Source organism: Hippoglossus hippoglossus, chromosome 17 (genome assembly GCF_009819705.1).
Source record: "Hippoglossus hippoglossus isolate fHipHip1 chromosome 17, fHipHip1.pri, whole genome shotgun sequence".
Taxonomy (NCBI): Eukaryota; Metazoa; Chordata; class Actinopteri; order Pleuronectiformes; family Pleuronectidae; genus Hippoglossus; species Hippoglossus hippoglossus.
Genome location: NC_047167.1, coordinates 23,605,853 through 23,624,523, shown reverse-complemented (window position 1 = coordinate 23,624,523; position 18,671 = coordinate 23,605,853). Strand labels below are relative to the sequence as shown.

Below are 18,671 nucleotides of genomic sequence, written 5' to 3'. Positions count from 1 at the left end.
TTTCACACGAGCTACTTCACAGGAATAAGAAACCAGAGCCGAACATTTGCACCGTTCCAAGAATCATGTCTGTCGCCACGAGCTCCGTGGATCATCGGACGTGGACGACTGTCGCTGGCTTTTTGTTCGTGAGTCTCTTTGCTGAGTGTGAAATCAAAGTGGAGCGATCGCCTCATGTCCACACGTGACACTGAGCTGCTTGTTGAAGTCACTTCTGCTTATTTACGTTTAAAAAGCAAAGACTGAGCGAAGACGACGCGTGAGACCGAGCAGGTCGTAACCAGCAGCGCAACTAAAACCAAGATATTTCACTGTGAAGGACGAAGCACACATTCTGCATTTCTACCCATTAGTGACCGACGTCTACCGACGGACACGAGAGCAGATGTTGTTAAGAAGTAGAAGCTTCACAGCGAAAACCAGCTTCACTTGCTGAGACTAAGACTGTTCGTACAGAGCTGAATGTGAGGCTGGAGCATATGTACAAGGTGAGAAGGTGAATGACTCAGACACATCAGCGTCGCTGGAATCTCAAAGCTGCTGTTGTTCTGGTTGAATTAAGTCGTTTTTTAGTTTCAGGAAACAAAGTGCAGCAAAGCGCGTGGCGCCGGCGGGTCGCGCTCGGGAGCTCGGTGGCTTCACCAGAACGTTCCGGTTTGGAGGAAGAAGAGTTTTACGTTTCTTTACCTCAAAGTCCAAATGGTCGTTTTGCTGCAGTTGGTTTTCCTGACACCTGCTGGTCTGAACAGGAAGCTGGAGGACAGATTGTGGTCGTTGCTTTTTCAGCATTTTATAATTTTGCATTGTGCGTTTCAGCTGTCGTGTGGAGCCGCGTGTGTGTGTGTGTGTCGCTGATGTTCAGTACACACACAGGTCTGGAAACTTCATCTCGTACACGGGGACGGACTGGTGCTGGGTGTGTCCCGCTGAGATGGAAACCACTCCGGACGGGCTGGGAGGAGGTCTGAGGAGGAGGAGGAGGAGGAGGAGGAGGAGGAGGAGGGACATGTCAAATCGGGTTTTTACGTGATGAAGATTACATTAAAGTGGAATTTGACCGAGCTATACAAGTGGAGAGGTTCAGAATCATAACTCTTTATTATCACGTCAAATCGAGCAGGTCAGCACAGAGCCCCGTCGGTTTATTGTTCCCTGAACCGTGTAATGTTTAGATTCTGTTATTTGGGCAAATGCTTTAAAAGTAATATGAATAAAAACACAGATTGAAGACTAATAGACGAGAGAAATAGAAAATAGCACGAAAACATCAAAGTTCAGATGAACAACAACAAAGAGAACAATCCAAACTCCACAGATAATATAGGACTGAGATTAAGAACGAGTTTAAAGGGTTTTTACAAACTTACCGAATTGTGAGTTCGAAGATCTGAGCCAGCCGGTCGTGCAACAAGTTCGCCTGAGGAGATAAACCAACCAGAGTGGGCGGGATGTCACCACACTAAAGTAAAAAGCTGTTTGATGCCGAGGACTTTCTTTACCTTGGACTCGCAGTGAGCGGCGATCTCCTCAAACGGAGCTTTCTGGAACTTCTCTATCACCTGACGTCTCTTCTCCCGCTCCTGCTCCTCCACAGCGGTGGTATCTGGACAGACGATTATGTGTCAGGCACGTTTCTTCCATCTTTCTCTGGCTATGTGACATTTAGCTTCAATCACAGGTTGAATCCTGTGTGTCTGTGGTAACGCTTCATTTCTGTCAAGTTATAAAATCAACATCTTGGTAATTTTACATCTAAATCTCGGTTCTCTTCCTGTAAAACACTCATTCAGCGTCCAATCACAGAGCTTCCTGGAACACAGGACATAACATACGAGCCGTGAGAGACGTTTCTATCGTATTCTTGACTCGGGACATCACGCGTGTCTTTTGTGTCCAGGGAGACACTTCGGTGAGGAGAGGCCTGACATCTTTAGAAAAACAAACTTGTCTGTGTTCTCACCGATGGCCTTCTTCAGAGTCTCGAACGTGATCTCCTCAGCCAGCTGAGACTGCAGAGAGATAAGAACACAGACACATGATCACATGACAGCATCGGATCGATACTGGTGTTTTAAAGCCTTGTGTGCACGTCAGTGTTTTCTGTCCTCGAGGCAGAGACCAACACTTTTACTAGGAGGCTGCAGGAGAAGATCCAGAAAATGACTCAGACATTTGTTCTCACAGACAGAACCTCCAGAACGTGTCAGGAACATGTCAGGAACATGTCAGGAACATGTCAGGAACATGTCAGGAACACGTCAGGAACACGTCAGGAACGTGTCAGGAACGTGTCAGGAACATGTCAGGAACACGTCAGGAACGTGTCAGGAACGTGTCAGGAACGTGTCAGGAACACGTCAGGAACGTGTCAGGAACATGTCAGGAACACGTCAGGAACACGTCAGGAACACGTCAGGAACACGTCAGGAACACGTCAGGAACGTGTCAGGAACGTGTCAGGAACGTGTCAGGAACACGTCAGGAACGTGTCAGGAACATGTCAGGAACATGTCAGGAACACGTCAGGAACACGTCAGGAACACGTCAGGAACACGTCAGGAACATGTCAGGAACATGTCAGGAACACGTCAGGAACATGTCAGGAACGTGTCAGGAACGTGTGAGGAACACGTCAGGAACACGTCAGGAACACGTCAGGAACACGTCAGGAACACGTCAGGAACACGTCAGGACTTAACTTGTGTGAGTTTGAAAGAGCAGGACGTTCCTCCGCAGTAAAACTACACTGACCTTGTCTGGAAGGCTGTTGGACATGATGTCCACTTGGAGGGAGACTGTGTCCACCAAACTCTTCCTCCTGGAGAGACGGTCTTCATCTGCAGAGAGACACAGGGACACAGGGACAGTTCAACCCCAGACTCACAGCAGCTGTTTAAACCAAACCACACAGGAGGAACAATCCCGTCTTTCTTCATCCGTCTGCAGCATCAGAGCTGAAAACTAACATCACAGTTTCTGCCACCAGGGGGCGATCAACAATCCCTTTAGGAGACACAATGTCGTCCGTCTTTATCTAAAGTCTCTTGCTCCACAACAAACAGCTGCTGGGATTCTGTCTCCTCATCGTGTTGGTTTCTTTAAACTGTGAAGAAAACGTTTCTCTTTTTCTCCGATAAGTTTCAGCCTGAAGGTTTTTTGGGTTGGTGCCGTCACATCACCCACGTTTTCATTTTTACATCATGAGCACTTGATAACAATAAATCTGAAACACCACACAACAGCTGAGAGAGTCTGCTGTGATGCTCTGGTAACAAGAAACGAAATGATATGATCCTGCAGGACAATAAACTCCTCAGGTCCCTCGTCTGAGCATTTCAGAATCTGAATCTGAATTCTTTTATTGGCCAAGTATATTTCCACATACAGGAAATTGGTGTGGTTGGTGCATCGGACATAAAACAACAATATATATAAGTAGAAACAAAGCATTAACTGAAAATTAGCAAAAGAGCAAATATTAACAAATAGCGAAAAATAAAAATAAGAGATCCATGTTTTATGAAGTAGAACAATAAGTTCTGCATTCAACCACCAGTGAAAAAGAAAGGAGGACAGGAGCTACAGGATGGACCCGAGGACCAGTGGCGCTCAGGTCGTCTGACGAGCGTCGGAGGAGCAGCGGAGGTGTGAAAACAGAGAGAACTCAGAAACAGAAACAGCAGCACTTCATAACTGTTGTTTGCATGAGTCACAGTGACCAGGTGTGACTCAGCTGCCAGACTCCAGGCCTTAATGAGCAAACGGATCTGTGGAGAAAGGTTAGAGACCCAGACACAGCTCCTACATCTGACTCACTCTATTATCTAAAACACTAAACCAGAAGCGTCTCTTATCTTAAGAGCGCTGATGTGACGAGGAGCCGACAGAGGAAGTCTGAATCCAAAAGGAAACACGCGATGGAGCGTTTACTCCGGTGTGTTGTAAAGGTTTTGTAAAAGGGAAAGAACACAGAAGCTCCAGAAACACCTGGATTTATGAGACTCTCCGCTCGGTGTGGTGACTGACACGCCCCCGAACAAAGCAGGTGAAGCTGGGACCAGACGACAGGAGTTCTACGGTCCTGTCTGGTTCTGAGACCGGCTCGTGTCCCACACCCGAGGAGAGTCTTCTCAGACACTCTCCAGACAAACATCAGACATGTTTAGGGACCAATCTGATGATTGTGAGTAATTTGGTGCAGATCCAAATAGAAACTCAGCCCTAGTGAATTTAAATGTGGAGACTGTTTTAAACTGGTTCCAGTGTAAACAACCTGCCCAGACATTTATATATATATATATATATATATATATATAAAAGAAAATGTTTACATCAACACTTTGCATGACAACAAACACAAACTACTACAATACACATAATCTACATAGTTTCATGTACTCACCAGAAAATGTCCAAAAGAAACGCAGGCAAAATAATTAGTAAAAAAGGTTTAAACCGCTTGTTTTTAATAAATCATGTCTGCAGCTACACAAACGAACCATCACTGGAAACTACAAGAAAAACTACAAATCTACAACAATTTATCTGAAGCTGCTGAATCGACCGAGGCTGTGGACGTGTTTGTCTGTCGGGTCCCGAAGACGTTTATCTCTACGGGTCAAATCCCACAGGACAAAGAAGAAGCAGGAGTTCTGCAGCCACACGGGTCTACAGACCAGTGACTCTGTACTGGTCTCAAAGGGTTTGTGGCAAACTTAAAAATGTTATATTCAGTTTTTAAAGGAATGCAGAATGAGAATAAACTGCACGTTTCATCCTCGTCAAAATAAAGGTTTGCCAGGTTTTAGCTCCTGGTGCCAATGAGAGGAAACAGATTTAGAGCTGAGCCCGACGACAGCAGGTAGCTGACGTCCTACTCTACACGTCCTACTCTACACGTCCTACTCTACACGTTTACCTCTGGACGTCTGCTTGCACCTGTTGAGGATTTTTCCTACTGTGTAGAGAACTGAGTCAGACGGGAGCACGGCCGGGGGAAGAAAGCAGAAGCACAAACAGAAGAAGTCAGTGAACAGACAGTTTTCTGTTCATCGCTTGAGTCGATGAAAGTTAATGTTCTACCATATTAATGCTCTTAATTCATCCCTTACGCGCAGGGAAGGAAATACCTCTGTAAGTGTTGATGGATTTCAAAGAGAGATTTTTGAAATAATGAAACTGAGTCTTGAGGATTAACTGTTCGTCGAGAAGAAACTATTTTTGAGGTCCATGTTGTTCCAATGTGAAATATCGACGTTGACGGTGACAACCTTCAGTGTAATAAAGCTGATCACACAATAGGTTTTTTTAAAGTTCATTTCCTGTTCGCTGAACTCCGTAAGCTGTTAATCCTTCAAAGCCCTTTTGGCTGAATCTCACAGGGAGCGCCGACAGTTTGAAAAGAAATAAAAAAGTACAAGAGCACAAGAGCGTCCGTGTTAAATCCTGTAATCTGACTTTAATTTAAACTCTGAAATGCTTGATTATATTTTTGAAGATGTATAAAAATGTAGCACACATCCTTTACTCTGCGTGTTCCTGTTTGATTTAGAACATTTACAGTTACTGAAATATTCAAACATAAGGTCCAGTGTTTTCTTATGGCTGCACTTTTACACTGAAGCTGAACCTCAGGTGTGAAAGGTTCCTCGGAGCAGAAGAGGAGTTCTGGGTCTGGATCAAACTGAACCTGGTTCTGTTCCAGAGGGAAAACACTTTGTTGGAGAGTTTGGACTTTTGGACCAATCACAGGAAGTAGAGACAGAATTAAACAGTAGAAGAAGAAGAAGAAGAAGAAGAAGAAGCTGCAGTTGTCAGACACACGCCGTCTACAAACCAATCAGAGTCAAGTACAGGTAGACTCCTCCCACACAGGACGTACGTATGACAGACAAAGTTCTTTAGTCCCTAAAACGTGAAGCCAAAACTTCAGGTGTGAAATCCTTCAAATATTGTAGTAAATTCATAATGTTTGAGAGAAAATGAGCCAATGAGAAGTTCTACTCATTTAAACTATCATGAAATATTTTCAAATTCTGGTGAGAAATGATTTTCAGAAAAGAGGACAAGTTGTTTTCAGGTTATTTCTTCAGATCTTTGTTTAACTCAGAACTAGAATGTGATGGTGAAACCTGGATTAGAGTTTAGAGCCTGTGAAGGTGTGTGACCGGTCGTACCTGTGACCTGGGGAACGTAGGGGATGGACAGTCGCTCTGCGTTGTACCCTGGTCCTGCCAGACACTCGGCCATGTCCGACACCTGGAAGTACAAGAGTCTGTCGTCCTTGTCCAGAGATTCAGGGAGTCTGAGGAGGAGAGGGACGAAAACATGATTCACTTCCTCTTCACACACTCTTTGTGAGGAGCTCAGATCTGGACTCTCTAAACCACTCGGGTCCTCGTTCAGTAAATCCCTGAGACCAAATGTGTCCAGAACTTTTAGTCCAGGGAACTTTTTCACAGAACTAAAATGTTCCTTCAGACCGAGGGTTGCCTGCGTTTCCACCTCTGTCTTTAGCAAAGCTTCATATTGAGCTGAATTACTGAGCTTTTATTTTGGAAAAGTTGTGTCGGTTGTTGAACAGACTCTGAAACAGTCGACATGTATGAAAAAAATCTAATTATCTCAGTAAATCATTCAAACTCATGTAAAAACCGCACAGGACAAGAGAACAGAACATTACACACAGACGAGCGGGGCTGAGCCGGTGATGATGACGAAGGTCGTTCTCTGAAGATGATTTATGATCTGTACGTGAGCACCTTTCAAAATGGATTCTGTGGGGTTGAGCACAATGATCCGAACAGTTTCATCTCGCCTGTGGCTTTAAGACGACAGGTTGTCACAGGACTTATTTAGTCTTTTTCTCTTAATTTGAAGAACTCAGTCTGTAGAAGTCTCCCCTCAGGCAGAACCCTCCATCAGAGGCACTTGTGTTTCACAGGGAAACACGAGAACTACAACACAACTCGAGAACGTTGGGAGGAAGTTGAACAAACGAGACTCGGGGGTTTGCTGAGACGTCGGAGAAACAACAGAAATGTCTGTGCAGTTTTTCATAGTTGACAGAATAACAAACGGCTTTTATACATGAGAGGAGAATATAACGTATATACCTCTCTGACGGTTTTAACTGTAAACCAGCAAGAAACAATGATCAACATTTAATTATTTTGATGGCCACAGTTTGTGGGGTTCTCAGGTAGTAATGGTTGCAAAGTCCAATATTCTTGAACCTGAAGTCACCCAATCAGATGGAGTCCCTCGTGGTGTATACTCACAGACACTTGTCTCTGAAGATGTGCTCTGGGAGCAGGTACGGAGCGTCCATGTTCCTCAACTCGACGACCTGGACACAAAGAATCACGTCAGTTTGAAACAGCAGCGACACAAAGAACGACAATAACCACAGAACAAGCTTTAACGGCCACAAACAGCTGTGTGTATCAGCAGTGTATTAATACAACCTAATGTCTAAGTTACTCATTAATAACTGTTAATGAAGTATTAAGAGTATTCACGAGTCACAACATCAACATGTGGACGTTACTGTCTCGAGAGACGTTTTCAGACATGAACTTCGTGGACTATGTGGAAATGCTGTGACGATGATGTCAGGTCCAGCGGATGTCCCACCTTGCTGACGTGCTGACAGAACGGCGGGTTGGCGATCATCTGGCTCAGGAAGTTGAGATACGCCGCCACCAGCGCCATGACGCCGCAGCGAATGAACATTGGCATGTTCTCCTCGTTGGCCAGAACCATGTCCTGCAGAAACACCAGAGACAATAATGAGAAAACCTCTAATGCACAAATAAAAGCTTTTTAAATTGTGCTATTCACACTGTTCATTAGTGGAGATGGTCCAGCCCAATGGTTCAGGGCGCATGAGAAGAACATTTTATTTATTTATGACTCTTTTGTATTTGTACTTATTGTAAAACAGTATTAACATCAACCTTTATAACGGGACAGGACATTTGATCTTAGTAAACGGTAAAAGTTTGTATTTAGTCTTTGCAGAAACTACAATTCAGTGAAAAGATTAATTCCCGTGTACGTTCAACAAACTGTTAAACATGAATAAATGATTTTATTCTCAGGAACATTTAAGTCTCATTTCATCTTATCAAGTGAGAAAATGTTTTCTATTGTCAAAACTAAAATGAAGCTTGAGTTAAATTATTTCATTTACTGTACCACTGTTTTTGTGCTTCTTTTGTTTTTACATAAATAACTTTAAATGGAATATTTTGGACCGGGAGCCTTTAAGTGATTAGTTAAATTAGTTCTTAGTTAAATAAACTGAAAGACCATAAAAGTGCCTGAACATGATTCTAATGAGCAATCTACCACAGACACACATTACACACATGCAGCGCTTCATATTCAGCCCTACAAGCTCACTGTGTCACCCCGGGGTCGTTACCCTGGCAACGACCTTTGTACTGAAAGTGTGAAAACACAATCAAATGACGGAGAGTCCCCCCCCCCCCCCCGCAACCTCGGAGGATCCAGAGGAAATCTCCCTGCAACCCTGGAAACCCTGCGCACGGATTAAGACAAATATTGTGATGCCAGTGAAATGATGTGTGTGTACTGTGTTGTGTGTGTGTGTGTGTGTGTGTGTGTGTGTGTGTGTGTGTGTGTGTGTGTGTGTGTGTGTGTGTGTGTGTTCACATAACAACATCTGTCGCTTTCTGGAACTTGTAAGACTCCAAAGGGTTGAAGAAGATCCCAGTGCCGATAAACAAGCTACACAAGTATCTCCATGTGTGAGTGTGTTTGTTTTGTGTGTCCAACCCTTGGACGATAAGAATCTCAGGGTGACACACAAACAGCTGTGGTCCAGTAGGTGTGTTGCGGCCTCTTCTTCACACCTCTTCTATTGGGCGTCCTCCTCTCTAATGACGTTAAGGACTCGGCTGCTGGCGACGACAGGAGTGCGTCACCTGACACCAGGACTACGCCATCGTCTCATGATACTTGAGATTTAAGCACCGTGAAGACGAACAACATTTACACCTGATATCTAACTGTGTTTTCTTTGCTTTCAAAGACCTGCATCGCCCAAAGCTTGGGTTTTTAGGTTCGTTGATGTTTTAATGATTCTGACAACAGCACTGCAAACTTTAAAAGCTTCTCATCGATAAAAGAGCACAAACTGAATCAGCCTCACCTGCAGAGCGATGGCGAGGCGGATGAGGTCGATGACCACCTCCTCGTTGGCCAGCTCAATGGTCAGAATGGCCAGGGTGGTGAAGAGCAGCTCAAAGTTTTTCTGCACGTTGTCCTCTTCCTTGCAGCCCAGGTAGATGTGACGGTAGAGCTGCTGGCCGTGCTGGACATCAGAGAGGAAGGAAGAGGAGGACACATTTAAGAGAGGACAGATAGAGAGGGAGGAAACCAACGAGAAAGATACGATTCTTCAGATCCACGAGTCGATTATTCGATTTTATTTTTGCTCCGACACGATCAAGTCTTGATTTGTAAAGGTCAAAATATTTCCACACCGTAATGGAACCAGGAAAAACGTATTTGGGCCAATTGCAAGGGAAATGAATCTGAGAATAACGTCAGTATTTACAAGAATAAAGTCGTAACTTTACAAGAATAAAGCCAGAATTGTAAAAAACTAAAGTCATAAACTCGTCGTGTTAATCTGCTTCTTGTTAAATGATCACTGGCGAGCGTGTTCGTCTGACTGTGTTCTTCCCTCTTCGTTCGTCTGATCAGCTTCACACTTGTCATGTGTGTTGTTCAGGGTCCAGTAAAGTTCAGTGTTGAATTTGGTGCAATTTGGACACGTGATCTGTTCAATAGGAATTAACAGGTGACCGGTGCTCTGTAGCAACGTTGTGGATCTCGACGACTGATTCTCCGGGTTCAGGTTCAGGTTCTGAGCACCGAGTCCAGCAGCGGCTCTTTATTTGCTGTGGCTCAGTTACTGAAGGTCACTTCTTCAGTTTGAGAAAGAAAATGTGGAACCAGCGTCACCACAGGTCGAACAAACCCTCTGAGTTCAAACAGAGGTTCAGAACAGACACGTAACTGAAAAGGCAGCAGTGCCGTGAAACTGAGAAAATAAATCACATTCATTCTGATTCGGTCTAAAAATAAACCGTCCTTGTCTGAGGCGTCGGTCTTTATAAAATAAATGTGAAAGCAGAATCTCATAACCAAGGCCCGTGACGTCCATTCACCACTGATGAAGACAATGAATCACCTGTAACGAGCCCTGGCAGCAGAGAAGAGCCGGTGCTCTGAGCGCTGGTGATGATGTTGGTAAAGTGAAGGGAGGAAACATCCAGTGACATTTTCAGCCCAGTGGTTGTTCTGTCGGGTGCGAGACATGCGGGTGAAGGTCACAGCTCAAGTGTGATCCACAGGTGAACAACTTAAACTCTTGAGCTCTTTTTGGAAATGCCACGTGCTGACAGTGACCGGGCTTCTGCTGTCAGGGTCAACACGCTCCCAGACCTCAGATGAGAATCTCATGGATTGAAATATCGTTTTTTAATCGTTTCATTAACACAAGCATGAGTTGCAGTGTCTCATCTTTGTATTTTTAGGGGGCGCTGTTGCTCAGTAACAGTTACCTCGTGTTACTTTAACGCTGACCCCGCCTCCTCTCTCACATTAACACGACTCGATTGACAGTTCTGCAAAGTGAATGAGCGACGTTTCATTTGTGAGACGAGTGTAGAAGCTGCAGAAGAGGGAACAGGATTCTCTACCTTCTTCATGAAGGCCACGTCCTGCTTGGAAATCTTTTCTCTTTTAATCTTCAAGGCTGCAACATTAGGAATGATTCTGAAACAGAGACACAAAATCAGATCTACACCACATATTCAAAACCAGAGTTATTATTATTATTAGTTCAAAACCAGCATCGCAGCCACGGACACTTTCTCACTTCTTTCTCAAATCCATTGTGCTTATAGTTGACACTGTTCTGAAGCCCTGACAGTACGATGGGGGAACTTTGTACCTGATGCCGCGTAGCTTGGCCCGGTTGTCATGGCGATCGATGATGTTGTGCAGGATCTCGAGCACCAGCTGCCTCAGCTCGCTGTCCTCCATCAGGGAGATGGAGAAGAGCGGCTCGAGGAAGGGGGGAGGCAAAGCAGCCGCCATGGACTTGGACTTGAAGCCCGAGGTCACCTGAGGCGGAGGGAGACAGGGGGAGAGGGGGGGTGAGCCAACCGATCATAGCGTGGTGTGATTAATTCACAGGCGGCGGCGCTGGGAACACGGCATCAACAGAGCTGAAAGGTTACGTTCACAAGCAGCTGAAACTGTCCCAACGTTGACCTTTACGGTACGTGAGTCTGAGACGAGGATTTATGACCAGTGTGAACAGCTGTGGGGGGGGGGGGGGGGGGGGGGGGGGGGGGTTGAGTGCTTTTAAAAGAGGAAGGTGGCGAATTCATCTCCAGTGTATTCCACCTAATACATGAGGTACAAACACAAAGGTTCCCTCTCTCTAGTTGTGTTCACACCTCCGAGACAAAGAGACTGAACCAGCGAGTGATTCAGCTTCAGCCTCCACCACGACTGTCCTCACACATCTGGGTTTTACCCCCGAGAGACTGCACGCACGCACGCACGCACGCACGCACGCACGCACGCACGCACGCACGCACACGGCCCTATCTTCAGCTGCATGACAATATAAATACTTTGACCTTTCACCTTTCCTCCAGCTGCACTAAGAAGCCAGGTGGTGGCGAGGAGGGGAGCGAGCCGAGGGGAGGACAGGAGGACGCCGTAATAAGTCGCAGTGTGAGCGTGCACGAAACTCTGCAGCGCACAGGGATGCTGCAGGAAAACAAGCGCATGCGTGTGTGTGGCATTGACACCCGTGCACGTGTCTGAGTGCCACCTGCGCCTCGTCGCCTCAGTTTCTTACTGAAGCAGATAATTAAAGAGGAGGAGACGTCTTCATGACGCCTTCAAGTGTTGACGACGAAAAACATATTGAAAACAATAATTGAGACGAACAGGAAGTCAAACAGTGTTTGACATGATTGTAAACAAGTCAAATAAGATTTCATTACACACAGCAGCAGTTGATTGGCTCATTATATTTTCTACTTTGTTAATGAAATGATGCTAGTTTTATTATTTACTGTTGTCTTGATAAATGACAAGATTTCTCTTTTCCTCCGTTTCTTTCCTGCTTTAAAAAGCGCTGAATAAATAAAGTTTATCATTATTATCATTATTATTTGTATTGTTGTTAAAGAAACCTGGGTTAGTGTGTAGTTGGGTTTGTCAAATTCTTTGGTTTATTTGCTGCAACAATCAGGAAAATTAAAAACTTGTCTTCCTCCTCAGAAGGAAAGGTTTGATTGACAGTATTTACAGAAGGACTCACCATGATGAGGGAGCTGAGCAGCATGGCCTGGATCCTCTTGGTGCCCTGGTGCCTGGAGACGAGAAACACAGTGAGTCACTTCCCCTCTCTGCATCCTGAGGCTAGTGTCACGCTTCAGCTCGAAGCCCGGCTCTCGCACTTAGAAACTCTGCTTGTGCTTCAGCTCTGCTCCTCGCGCTCTCGCTGCTTCTGTGCACATGGGAGACGTCGCCAACCTACACAAGGCCGGGTGGAGTGACGACAGATGACCCCCTGGTTTTGGTTACTTTTGCTGTTATTTAATTCAATACTTGATTTTGCCTCCATATTCACCAGAGAGCTGCTGGACTCCTGCTCCATGGAGGAGTCGCAGTTTGTCCTTTAAGCAAATGGACAGGAAGCCTGAGTGGTTATAGAGCCGTCGAGGGCAGGAACCTTGTTCAAGTTACCACCCGTACGGGACACTCAGAGACATAAAACAAACACACCCACAGCTGACAAGCTGCAGAGACACATGACCTGAAGAGGAGACAGAAGAGAGGAGGAGGATGGAGAAGAGACAGGAGAAGAGGAGGAAGGAGAAGAGGAGGAAGGAGAAGAGGAGGAAGGAGAAGAGGAGGAGGGAGAAGAGGAGGAGGGAGAAGAGGAAGGAGAAGAGGAGGGACAGGAGGATGGAGAAAAGGAAGGAGAAGAGGAGGGAGATGAGGAGGGAGAAGAGGAAGGAGAAGAGGAGGAGGGAGAAGAGGAGGAGGGAGAAGAGGAGGGAGAAGAGGAGGGACAGGAGGATGGAGAAGAGGAAGGAGAAGAGGAGGAAGGAGAAGAGGAGGAGGGAGAAGAGGAGGGAGAAGAGGAGGGACAGGAGGATGGAGAAGAGGAAGGAGAAGAGGAGGAGGGAGAAGAGGAGGGAGAAGAGGAAGGAGAAGAGGAGGGACAGGAGGATGGAGAAGAGGAAGGAGAAGAGGAAGGAGAAGAGGAGGGACAGGAGGATGGAGAAGAGGAAGGAGAAGAGGAGGAGGGAGAAGAGGAGGGAGAAGAGGAGGAGGGAGAAGAGGAAGGAGAAGAGGAGGAGGGAGATGAGGAGGGAGAAGAGGAGGAGGGAGAAGAGGAAGGAGAAGAGGAGGGAGAAGAGGAGGAGGGACAGGAGGAGGGAGAAGAGGAAGGAGAAGAGGAGGAGGGAGAAGAGGAGGAGGGAGAAGAGGAGGGAGAAGAGGAGGGACAGGAGGATGGAGAAGAGGAAGGAGAAGAGGAGGAGGGAGAAGAGGAGGAGGGAGAAGAGGAGGGAGAAGAGGAAGGAGAAGAGGAGGGACAGGAGGAGGGAGAAGAGGAGGGAGAAGAGGAGGGACAGGAGGATGGAGAAGAGGAAGGAGAAGAGGAGGAAGGAGAAGAGGAGGAGGGAGAAGAGGAGGGAGAAGAGGAGGGACAGGAGGATGGAGAAGAGGAAGGAGAAGAGGAGGAGGGAGAAGAGGAGGAGGGAGAAGAGGAGGGAGAAGAGGAAGGAGAAGAGGAGGGACAGGAGGATGGAGAAGAGGAAGGAGAAGAGGAAGGAGAAGAGGAGGAGGGAGAAGAGGAGGGAGAAGAGGAGGAGGGAGAAGAGGAAGGAGAAGAGGAGGAGGGAGATGAGGAGGGAGAAGAGGAGGAGGGAGAAGAGGAAGGAGAAGAGGAGGGAGAAGAGGAGGAGGGACAGGAGGAGGGAGAGGAGGAGGAGAAGAGGAAGGAGAAGAGGAAGGAGAAGAGGAGGGAGAAGAGGAGGAGGGAGAAGAGGAGGAGGACAGTGCTTCGTTTGATTCAGGATTATCTGCTCCTGAACCCCTGAGGTCTGAGGGATTAGCTTGTTTTTCTTTTCTTTCCTTTTTTTAGGACGGAGATCTGGATTCACCGCGGGGCGTCCAGGAGGTGAAGTGAGGACAGATTGAGACACAATTCACTGGATGAGAAGAGGAGAGTGTGTGTGTGTGTGTGTGTGTGTGTGTGTGTGTGTGTGTGTGTGTGTGTGTGTGTGTGTGTGTGTGTGTGTGTGTGTGATCATCTCAGCCGACAGCGTCATCATTAACCACGTGAACACTTCAATGATCAGGTCAGTGTTGATATAAAAGACTCTGATGTGTCTCATTCATTTTGGTCTGAAGGTTTATGTCCCTACATCATATCAACACTTGTCCTCACAGAGATGCATTCACATGTCGGCCATCCAGATGTTTTGGCTTCACATCTGGGAGCCGTCGTGTCGCCCATCTTTATTCACAGGGGACGAGGAGCCGGCATCTGTGGCTAACAAACGTGTGGACTCACCCAATCTTGACGGTGTCCAGGGTGTGGCAGGGGGTTCCGTACACCGGCACTTTGCCCATGATGAACATCATGACCTCAGCTCGCTGGTAATCTGGAAGGTTCCCACCGAAGAAGCCTGCGAGGAGGAGAGACGAGTGACGAGTCAGCACTCGAGTTAAAACACAGTGTAGAGCTGGACCGATCCTTTAACAAGAAAAGTCTGCTGCACCGATGGTCTGGATGATGGCGTTCTGGACGATTCGCTCCTCGCTCTCTTTGCCGCGGCCGGACGAGACGCTGATGCTGGAGTTCCTCCTCGAGCTCTCGCCCAGCTCGAAGTCCACGCTCATCCGCAGGTGTTTGAGCAGAGTGTTGAACACCTCCAGCACCGTGGGACCTGCAGTCACACACACACACACAGATATCAGTCCTCTAAACATGGCGGGTGTTTTTCATCTGAGAAATCAACAGAAATGTTGAACGAAATCTCACAATGTTAAAGAAACTGAACAGAAAATTGGATCCACACAAAAATGTAACTCCTCCCAATACTGCATCCTTTCACCAAGTTCCGTGTAAATCCGTCCAGTGGTTTTTGCCTAATCCTGCTAAATGATAGACAAACTAAAAACAAGGATTCCTGGATCTTCCCGTTTATCCGGATCTGCTCCAAAAGGTAAATGTCTTGTTCCCTGTCTCCCACAACCCGTCCGCAAGACTGGAAATCAGTTGAGCAGTTTTTTATTAATCCTGCCGAACTTCAACAAAACATAACCTCCATGGCGGAGATTTAAAAATGTAAATCTAAAACCACTTCAGTCTTGTTCCATCGGAAAGTAAACTGGCTCGTCCGTTTCCTGTGTTGATTCCTTCACATTGTGACATGAGGACTTCTACAACTACACAACATCACAGTGCTACTCTACAACATCAACACTCAGATACAACATCACAACTGATCTGAATCCAACATGTTCAGACTCACTACTCTCGTGACACTGCGAACTGGGTGAAAACTCCTGTACGATGTGGTCGGCTCTGGTTTGTCTGCTCAGCTGCTTCATCACGGATGTGAATGATGCAAAGTAAATATCAAACACACACCTTCCAACACAACGCATCTCGTGTCCAAATCAAAATGTACATTTTCCTTCTTTAACCAAAGCTCCTCGTGCTTCACATTATTTACATGAAGTATCTTTCACAAAGGCTTTGAAGGAAAACAACATTTTATCATTTATTTCTTGATTTTATTACCAGGTTTTTAATATTTCTGACATTAAAATAGAACACGCTGTGTTCCTGGTTAATGCCGAGCGTCCACCTGGTCGGTGTGTGTCTGCACAAACTGTTCTCTACTGAATATTCAGCTTGAATCTAAACACATCGTCATACTGTACCGAGCCACAGATTGGGAGGAGTCGTGTTTTCACTTTCAAAGGTGAAATCACTTCTTTTGGACTCTGGAGTCATTCCTGTTCAAAAAGAAAGACGTTTGTTTGCCCCGGCGAAGGCAGTGAATCACACAGGCTGTTGGAAATAAGTACAAATAAAAATCTGATTCAATAAACTCAAGAAAATATAGTTTCCTCAAATGGCAGATTATCCAATTAAAACCATATCTGAACACAACTTGATGCAAACTTTATTTCTCGGAAACTGAAGCTGATATTTCAGAGGCTGAGATATAAAAGTTTCATTAGACGTTGAGTTTCATCAGGTTTGTTTTTCACAGGGTGAATAAAAGAGTCATTCTTGTGAGAGTAGCTTGTGTTTTTCATCGTGTGAATCTTCCTCTGCAGGTGTTTGTGTTAACGCTTTGTTCACATTGTGAGACACTTTCTCCAGTGTTGTGAAACTTATACTTTGCAGCTGCATTTTGAAATATTATTTTAACGTTGTGTCATAATAAAGTCTGCGTCCTCCCAAAAAAACTAAATAGAATATTTAAACCTACGATGATATTAAACCGGGAAAAGAAGCGAAAGCCAACATCCGAGGACCATTTCTCAGTTTTGCTTCATAAATGATTAATTGTTTTGCTGCCTGTTTTGTTTTTATTAAGTTAAGGAGCGACGTCATTTCCTCGTCCACCTCCTGAGCCGCCGCTCTGACACTTTCACTCACCCACGGAGCCTTTGGCAGCGATGGCCACCGTCTCCAGCAGGACCTGCACGATGCCGGCTCTGACCCGTGGCGTCGTCTTTTTGTGAGCGTCCAGGTGGTTCAGCACCTGATGGATGACGTGGTGGGAGTGCTGCGCCTGGAGGAGCCACACAAAGACACACGTAAACGTTAAATACGGCGGAACAGCCCCGGCGATGACCGACCCGGTGAGATCGGAACGAGGAGGTGTTTGAAACTGAAGTGGTGAAATAAAAGGAGATCTTCTGTGAGCACTGTACCTGGATGGAGTACATGATGATTCTGAAGCAGGAAACTGCAAACTCGTTGGGGTCCCACAGGTTGTGGTTATCCAGGTGACTGAAAACAAGGAATATTCAGGTTTTAACAACACAGAGACATTCATATGTTCACGAGTCGCCGGATGTCAACAGACACGTATTTGATCATCATCACTAATTGTGAAATAGTGTGTTGCCTCTGAGGATAACGAGAGTCGAACGTCTGGCTCCTTGGATGTCGGGGGCTCATGAGTGCGGGACCCCCTGATCGGATGTTCTCGTCCACAGTGACTCACGAGATCAAAAGCTCCTCCAGCTGCTTGGAGAGGCAGCGGGATCGTTTCCCACTTCAGGAGAAGAGAACGTAAGAGCAGAGAGAGGAGGATTTTCAAGGGCGTAAAACAGGCTGCGGCTGATCCTGGGTTTGTCAGAGGAGGTTTGTACCTGTAACTCCAGTTTCCAGGTCTCACACAGAACAGAGGGCGTCAGGTGACGACTGCAGAACGCTGTGGTTCAGCTCCACCACAGGTTGATCAGTGGCTCTGCATCTTTACCATCAGAACACGGTGCTTTACGGTGTATTTGACTTTAAATGGACCATAATTTACAAAATTAACATGGATGTATATTTGGCATGTTCTTGAATTCTTGGTGCCGTGATCTGTTCCCTCCTTCGTTCCCAACAGATAAAATCCACCTCCACTTCCGCCGGGTAGGGAAATGAATAAACCTCGTCTCGAAAAACTTTACACCCACGAACCAGCCCCGGCAAAGAGCAGCCATTTTAAACAGTCTGCTGAGATCGATGCAAACACGAAATTAGTGTCAGAGAAAGAGGAAGAGAAAAGGAGATGGATGGAGTCAGAGGGAGGAGAGGAGAAAAGGAGCGACACATTAAAATGAAAAGGGGGAAAGCAGAGGACGGTGATAAGGAGGATTGGGAGCTGGTTTCACCAAAATGACGTCAAACCAAACCCCCAAACCCCCCCCCTGTTAACCCCAATCCCTGCTATTTATAGATGGAAGACGCTCTCCTCCCCCGCCTCCCCCTCGCTGCAGGGGCTTTGCAGGAGGAAACTCAGAAACAGGGACAGACACGAAGCTCCACGACTGTTTAACCCAGAGAGAAATTAAAGACGTTAAAGGAAAACGTTCGGTCCTGTGCTGCTGTTGTCGGGTGTTCAGATCTGAACGCTCACACCTTTTCAACGCATCCTGTCGGGTGTGGACAACACATTTTAATCAACCATAGTATTTTTGACCATCCAAGGTAGACTGACCTCAAGCTAAGAGATTGTGGAAACAATGTCGTATTCTCCTGTAGAAGCTACAAGTCGTATGATATGTGTTTTGTCGTTTAAGTCAAGGAAACGAACTACACTACCCACAATCCTCAGGTGTACTAGAGACGTCTTTGATCTGTGGACTGCACTGATGAAACCGCTCGGCCCTGTTACGCTGCTGTGGCGTTTTCACATGTGCACAGCGCTCTCACCTCATGAGGTTAAAAAAGAAAGAACTGGTGAAGTCACTGCACATGAAATGTCTCAGGTATAAATGTTAAGATGACAAAACACTGAAGTTTATGTTGTACTGGGTTTCTGATTGAAGACGCTAGAAACAAACCAAAGTGCACTGTT

At 46.1% G+C, this 18,671-nt stretch overlaps 1 protein-coding gene across 3 annotated transcripts in view; it reads right to left on the bottom strand.

Annotated features, from left to right (window-relative positions):
* Positions 1–773: 773 nt before the first annotated feature.
* Positions 774–18,671, bottom strand: part of efr3a (EFR3 homolog A (S. cerevisiae)) — a 62,477-nt gene continuing 44,579 nt past the window's right edge. For 2 of the 3 annotated variants that reach the window (XM_034614199.1, XM_034614200.1), the window contains 16 exons: positions 17,032–17,110; positions 16,754–16,889; positions 14,856–15,023; positions 14,648–14,762; positions 12,380–12,431; positions 10,991–11,163; positions 10,737–10,812; positions 9,179–9,340; positions 7,636–7,767; positions 7,281–7,348; positions 6,177–6,304; positions 2,752–2,837; positions 1,961–2,009; positions 1,500–1,603; positions 1,368–1,417; positions 859–964 (listed from right to left, as the gene is read on the bottom strand). In XM_034614199.1, coding sequence (XP_034470090.1) covers positions 859–964; positions 1,368–1,417; positions 1,500–1,603; positions 1,961–2,009; positions 2,752–2,837; positions 6,177–6,304; positions 7,281–7,348; positions 7,636–7,767; positions 9,179–9,340; positions 10,737–10,812; positions 10,991–11,163; positions 12,380–12,431; positions 14,648–14,762; positions 14,856–15,023; positions 16,754–16,889; positions 17,032–17,110 — 1,684 coding nt within the window. Of the gene's footprint in view, positions 965–1,367; positions 1,418–1,499; positions 1,604–1,960; positions 2,010–2,751; positions 2,838–6,176; positions 6,305–7,280; positions 7,349–7,635; positions 7,768–9,178; positions 9,341–10,736; positions 10,813–10,990; positions 11,164–12,379; positions 12,432–14,647; positions 14,763–14,855; positions 15,024–16,753; positions 16,890–17,031; positions 17,111–18,671 lie in introns of all 3 variants that reach the window. The other variant, XM_034614198.1, reaches the window with a different exon arrangement.